The 7,478-nt window shown below is 45.5% G+C and overlaps 1 protein-coding gene across 1 annotated transcript in view; it reads right to left on the reverse strand.

The window, feature by feature from the left end:
* The window catches only part of AP1S1 (adaptor related protein complex 1 sigma 1 subunit), a 6,278-nt gene extending 5,707 nt beyond the window's left edge, over positions 1–571 (reverse strand). The window contains exon 1 of the mRNA XM_006773404.2: positions 463–571. Coding sequence (XP_006773467.1) covers positions 463–465 — 3 coding nt within the window. The 5' untranslated portion in view covers positions 466–571. The remainder of the gene's footprint in view (positions 1–462) is intronic.
* Between the last annotated feature and the right edge of the window lie 6,907 nt (positions 572–7,478).

The raw sequence follows: 7,478 nt of genomic DNA on the forward strand, positions 1-7,478 counted from the left end.
GGCCTCTCCTGGGACCCGGAAGCGATCCCCTCGCACACGCTCTCACCCCGCGGCCGCCGCTCCTCTCGGGGCTGCACCGGGAAGGAGTGTGACCCGCGCCCCCGCCGCCTCCCTCCGCCCACAAGCCCTCGCGCCCCTATCCCTCGGGCGACTTCCCTGCGGCAGTGGTCGGGACCCCTTGGACCGCGACCCGCGCGTTCCCCCTGGCTCGGGACAGTCCCGCCGCCCCCTAAATCAGCCCCCTTTCGCTCCACTAAGGCGCCCTCTGCCCGCCCCTTCTACCTAAAGCCATTTCCAGCTGCTCTTGCTCCCAGGCCGGCTCGCCCACCCGTCCAGGAAATTGAGGTCCTCCGGGGACCGGAGGAAGAAAGAGTGGCTCTCACCGAGGGCGGCCCCCAAGGACCCCCGCAGGTACAGCCCACGGCCCTCCGTCCCCCTCCCCTCCCTCTTCGCACAACCTACCATCCTGCAGTCTCCGTCTTGGCGAGTCCCTCTCCGGCCGCCGTAGGTGCCAGCTCCACTCCCTTTCTGATCCTTTCTCTTCTTCCTCCCCCTCCCGCTGGAAGCCCGGCCCCGCCCCGCCCCTTCGCGGTGAGTACCGCGCAGGCGCCAACGTTGCGGGGCGCGCGGGCGGGGATGGAGGAGGAGAAGCGGAAGCCATGGCAACCAGGTCCTTTGGCTTCAGCTTGGAGCAGCTATATTGTCATGGTAACAAGGCTGTCCTGTGGGCTGCTTGGAGGATGGGGGAGAAAGACAACGAGGTCCTCATGCTTTGTAACCTTGGGGGAAAAGGGCGGGAAAAGGGGTGCGAGGTGAATGGGAGGATCATCGGAGTCTGTGAGGAAGTAGGGAGCACTAATGGAGGGGTGTGGGCAATTGGGAAGGAGCAGGGTAGGAACTGGATGTAGGGAAGGATGAGTGAGGAGGAAAACTGGAAGACAAAGGGTGGTGGGGCAGACATGAGGAAGAAGTATAGAGCTCAAAATAGATCTATACTGAGAACCTGCTAGATGTAACACTTTTAAAAAACTTTTTAAATTGAATTTACTGGGGTGACATTGGTTAATAAAATTATATGGGTTTCAGGTGTACAATTTTATAAGACATCACCTGTATACTGTATTCTGTAGTCACCACTCCAAGTCAAGTCTCTCTCCATCAGCATTTATCCCCCTATACCCTCTTCTACCTCCACCCACCCCCTTTTCCTCTGGTAATAACCACATGTTGTCTGTGACAATGACTTGGTGTATTTTATTTTTTTTCTTAATCCCTTCACCCTTTTCACCCAGCCCCCAACCCCCCTCCATCCCTCTCTGACAGCTTTAGTCTGTTCTCTATTTATGAATCTGTTTCTATTTTGTTCATTAGATTCCACATATAAGTGAAATTATATGGTACTTGTCTTTCTCTGACTGGCTTATTTCACTGAATATAATGTTCTCCAGGTCCATCCATGCTGTCTTCAAGCATAAGATTTCCTTCTTTTTTATGGCTGAGTAGTATTCCATTAGGTAAATGTACCATAGCGTTTTTTATCCACTTATTCACTGAAGGGCACTTGGGGTGCTTCCAAATCTTGGCTCTTGTACATAGTTCTGCAATGTACATAGGGGTGCATATATTCTTCTGCACATATAAGTGAAATTATATGGTACTTGTCTTTCTCTGACTGGCTTATTTCACTGAATATACTGTTCTCCAGGTTCATCCATGCTGTCTTCAAGCATAAGATTTCCTTCTTTTTTATGGCTGAGTAGTATTCCATTAGGTAAATGTGCCACACCTTTTTTATCCATTCACCAACTGATGGACACTTGACTATTATAAATAACACTAGGGGCCCAGTGCACGAATTCATGCATCTTGAAAGGAACTGTGCGCCGTGAGGATGAGGTGGGCACAGGGGCGGGTCTCAGCCCATCCTCTGTGCCACAGCCCGGCCCCTCCCACCAGCCAGCAGCCCTGTTCCCGCTTGTGCCACTGCTACTGCCACTGCCACTGTTCCCATTCACTGATGGCTCAGGCCCCACCCAAACCCAGTGATGGCGCAGAGAGATTGGGACCAGCGTCAGTAGCAGGTAAGAGCGATGGTTTCTACCCCTGATCACCCCTCAGGAGCAAAGGGAGGTGGAGAAGCCCTCAGGGGCAATTGGGGCAGCAGCTGCTGCTCACACCCACTGACAGCGCGGAGCTATTGGGGTGTGAGCGGGCGGGCTCCCACATCAGGTGCAAGTGCGGGGCAGGACTGCGGCATGCGGGAGCAAAGAATCTTTAGTAACCACCAGAGGGTCACCCCAATGACAGTGATTGGTGCCCCGTCTTGGTCTGGCACCTCTGCTTACCTGCTCCACCATCCTGCCACAGCCAACGCCACCATGTTCCATGATCTGCTGCCTGCTGCTGACACCCACCATATTCTGCATGCACCCCCTGGTGGTCAGTGCACGTCATATCAACCAGTTGTTCCACCATTCAGTCTATTTGCATATTAGGGTTTTATATCTATAGATAGGGGTGCATATATTCTTTCAAATTAATGTTTTGGGTAGAAACCCAAATAGGGTGTCCCAAAAACGTATACACACACTTTGAATAATTATAAAGTATTTATTATAATACATTTTATTTTCAAAATTGAGCCATTAGCTCTTAAAGTGTGTGTATACATTTTTGGGGGATACCCTGTATATTCTCAGAAGTGGAATCACTGGGTCATAAAGTAGTTCCATTTTTAATTTTTTGAGGTAACTCCATACTGCTTTCCACAGTGGCTGCACCAATCTGCATTCCCACTAACAGTACACAAGGGTTCCCTTTTCTCTACATCCTCTCCAACACGTGTTGATTGTTTGATTCTGTCAGGTATGAGGTGATATCTCATTCTGGTTTTAATTTGAATTTCTCTGATGATTAGTGACAGGGAGCATCTTTTCATATGTCTATTGGCCATCTCTGTGTCCTCTTTGGAGAATTGTCTTTTCAGATCCTTTGCCCAGTTTTTAATTGGATTGTTTTTTTCTGGTGTTGGGTTTTATAAATTATTTATAGATTTTGGATATCAATCCCTTATCAGATGTATTATTGGCGATCATGTTCTCCCAATTAGTGGATTGTCTTTTCATTTTGTTGATGGTTTCCTTTGCTGTGCAAAAACTTTTTAGTTTGATGTAGTCTTGTTTGTTTATTTTTCTTTTGTTTCCCTTGCCCTAGGCAATATATCAGAAAAAATATTGGGATGAGAAATATTTGAGATTTTACTGCCTATGTTTTTTTCTAGGATTTTTATGGATTAAGTCTTTAATCCATATTGAGTTTATTCTTGTGTGTAGTGTAAGAAGGTTTATTTTGTTTTAAAAATATATTTCTATTGATTTAAGAGAGGAAGGGAGAGGGAGGGAGAGGGAGAGAGAGCTAAAAACATCAATGATGAAAGAGACTCATTGATCAGCTGCCTCCTGCACATCCCCCACTGGGGATGGAGCCCACAGCCTGGGCATATGCCCTGACTGGAAATCAAACTGACCTAGTTCAGTGGTCGGCAAACTGCGGCTCAGCAAACCGGGGCGGCGAGCCACATGCAGCTCTTTGGCCCCTTAAGTGTGGCTCTTCCACAAAATACCGACTTCTGCGCATGGGCCACGAAGTTTCAAGCGCACTGTACGTGCGCGCCCACACGTGGTATTTTGTGGAAGCGCCACACTCAAGGGGCCAAAGAGCCGCATGTGGCTCATGAGCCACGGATTGCCGACCATGGTCCTAGTTCATAGGTTGACACTCAACCACTGAACCATGCAGGCCGTGCTCTTTCTTTCTTTTTCTGTAAAGTTCTGTCCAATTTTTTCAGCACCATTTATTGAATAGACGTCTTTGTCAAATATTAATTGACCATATAGTATGTGTATCCATGTGGTAAAGGGGTTTGCATATAAGAGAAAAAATTTAAGTTTTGTCATGCTGAAAACTTAATGTCTCTAAATAATTTTTGGTAACTAATGGTGCTATTATTTTTTAGCAGCACTTGAAGCAGTTGCCGATAAGGTCTTGTCTGTCTCCACTGTATGTGCTTCTTTTCTTACTCTCTGTTATGGAAATAATATTCTTTAGTTGCATGAGGATGGGCTTAATTCACCCTGGGATGCAATCTTGTCTCTGACCCTTACTCGCCTCAGGTAATTTAACTCTCCATTTCGTCATTTTAAACATGAGGCTAGAGATTGCAGGATTGTTCTGAGGATGTATAGAAAGTATGTGGCACACTCTAAACACTTGATAATGACAGCAATTATCATTATTTCTCTTCCCCAAATTCTTTCTTCTACTACTTTTTCTTCTTCCTTTCTTTTTCATTTCCCTTTCCTCCTCTGCTCATACCTTAGGCTTGCCAATGGCATAGACATTGGCCGAACTATCTTGGTGGTGTTTTTTAGGTCAAGAACAATATAAATAAAGCGAGTTATTAGATTCTCCTCCATAGGTACAGATGGTGTTTGTGTTGTCACTCTACAAACCGTGCTGACACCATCCAATACCTTTCCTAATCTGGTTGTAGAGGTGGTTCCTGCAGTGATTGGAAGAGTGGCTCAGGTATCCTCTGAAGCCTTTCATCTCTATAAGTCTATGATCTGAGTTTCTCTCTTGTGATGCTCTCTGCACCTATTTTCTGTGCATTCTTTAAGTAGTTCATAGTTCCCTGATGATGTCATTTGCAGTCATCTCTGGCTTTTTGATACATTTTTAAACAAAAAACTGAGCAATTGGGATTTTATCATATGATGTTCCAAGTGGGCCTGGCAATTAAAATACTCTCTGTGGTAGATGTTTGCCATTCTTTTTCACCTCCAAGCTCTAAACCCCCTTCCTAGGGTTTAGGAACCTCCACCTTATGAATCTATGGGAGCTAGAACAACCTTCCAGGGTAGCATTTAAAATGTCCAGATATTGGCTTTCACAGCTTTCTTTGCACTTGTAGCATGTCTACTGGATTTGGCCAGTCTGTGCACCCACCAGGACTTTTGTCCAGGAGGGAATGAGAGGGGGATGGGGCGGTGGAGGAGCAAGAGGGCCATAGGAGCAAATTCTAGGATAACAGTGGGGTGGCCCCAAATTACACCAGTGCTCCCATTCCACCCTCCCTGGACATGACAGTGCCATAGTGTCACTCATGCTATGTTGTCCATTGGCTGAATGTGTGAACCAGCCTCATGTCGCCAGTTGGATTGTAAGCTCCTCATTGGGCAGTGTCTTTTTTTCTTTTTCTTTTTCATTGTTGTTGTTTATGGGTGGTATCTTATTCATCTTTTGCTTCTTCACAGCACCCTGCACAGTGCACTTCAATTACGATCATTGTCAAACCTATATATTTAAATCTTACTTCTCATTCAAAATGTGCTAAATTCTAATTTCATATTTAATAGTACATATTTAATATCTATTCTTTCTGCACGATAAACTATATCCTTTTGCTGTTTCTACTGTGCCTGTCACAGTGCCCGACACACAGCAGAGCATCTGATATTTGTTGAATAAATGTGTATAGGATCATCCATTTGAAAATTCCATTGCCATCTCAGACTTCACTTGCCAAAAAGAATTACTTCCTCCTGCCTTTCCCTGAAGCCATCCCATCTCTAGGTTTCCCATGTGGTCAATGTCACTGCTTTTTCCTAGGCTTGCAGACTATAAGTCTGGGGCATGACAGGTAACATGAACGTATGGCTATTCAAGGGACGTCAATTAGACTTGCCTGACTAGACTAGGAGAGGTTATCTGGAAGAGAGGGAGAGACAGCTGGCTGGGTTATCAGAGGGAGAGGGCAGCATTCTGAAAACCAACCTGGTGACTTGGGATTTCATCCTCAGGTGTATTCCTTGAACCTGCCTTGCTATTATTGTTACTTTGTGATTTTGTTTACAAGGTTTTCTGGAATGCCCTGCCATTCCCTTCCCCACAGACCTAAATTCATTTTATTCATTCTTTAAGTTTCAATCAAGCCTTTACTCTCTAGTCTGGCCTATCATGATCATTTCTACAATGTTCCTTTCAATCATTTTTGCAGTGACTTGCACAGTGTTTCAGCTTGTTTGTGTCTATTCTCCTTAGGTACTTCATAGTCAGAAACATCACTTACACTTTTTAAAAAGTGCTTCACAGCACCCAGTATAAAGTTAAGCTTTTCTTTTTTCCCCCTTTTCTTATGCATTCATTCATTTGTTTGTTTTTTATTTATTTTTCTTTCTCTCTCTTTTTTAAGTTAAGCTTTTAAAATAAATACTTATTCAATTGAATGGAGTTCAAACTTGGCAAGATTTTGGTGGAAGCCACAGCTGCTTTGCTTCAAAGAAGAGCTTTCCACTGGAGTCAAAGTGACATCTGGTGGCTAGGGGATCAAAGGCTGCATCAGGACGTTGGTGTTCAGGTTGGTAAGGCAAAGGTGTAAATGCAGGACATGCTGGTGACTGGCATGCGGGCAGCACCTTTGCTCCTGACTTCAACTGAGCTTTGCTCTGTGTTCACAGAGACCCGTGTTCACTGATGCCATCAAGAAGGCATACCCATAAGGTGCAGTGGCAAGGAGCACAGACATGTCCCATTGCCTGGGCCTATCCAACAACAGCAGCAGCAAGTTATTCAATCTCTGTCTGTCTTAGTTTCCTTATCTTTATACTAGAGGCCCAGTGCCCCAAATTCGTGCACGGGTGAGGTCCTTAGGCCTGGCCGGTGATCAGGGCCGATTGGGGCCTTCCAGCTGCTGGCCGGGGCCTGCTGAGCGGGTGGAGAGGCCAGGGGAGGTTGGCTGGCTGTGGGAGGTTGGCTGTGGGAGCACACTGACCACCAGGGGGCAGCTCCTGTATTGAGTGTCTGCCCCCTGGTGGTCAGTGCACGTTGTAGCGACCAGTCATTCTGGTGTTCCGTTCGCTTAGGCTTTTATATATATATATACTAGAGTATACATCTGTAAATGCAAGGAAGTGATTATATCCTAGCTCCATCCCCTGAAGAGGCCCAGAAACAATGAACAACATAGTAATATTGAGACTCCTTATATTAAAATAATATTTCCCATTAAGAGAAGGTCTTTGGCTTAATCAATAAAGAAAAAAAGAGAGAGAGAGAAGGTCTTCTTAGAGACATGGCTGATTTCAGGTGTGGGGCAGGAAATATACTGGATTATCCTGGAAGATTCTGACAGATAACAAGAAGGCAATGAAAGATACGCCGAAAGGACTTTGGTGGGACTCTGACCAACCCAAAGTGGGACAGTTTGAGGTTCAATAAGGATAAGAATGTCAGTGGATCGAAATCCATCAACTGTGTTGAAATACATGAATTTATAGTTATAAACTGTGTATTTGCACGAAAAACCAAAACAAAAGCAAGGAGATGATTACTATAATGCTCAAGATAGCATCTATTTTGGAAAGAGGACAGGACCACGATTGGGAAGTGGTTGGTAAAGTTTTCTTCCTTGTCTGGCT

This window comes from Myotis davidii, unplaced genomic scaffold (genome assembly GCF_000327345.1).
Source record: "Myotis davidii unplaced genomic scaffold, ASM32734v1 scaffold726, whole genome shotgun sequence".
Classification (NCBI taxonomy): domain Eukaryota; kingdom Metazoa; phylum Chordata; class Mammalia; order Chiroptera; family Vespertilionidae; genus Myotis; species Myotis davidii.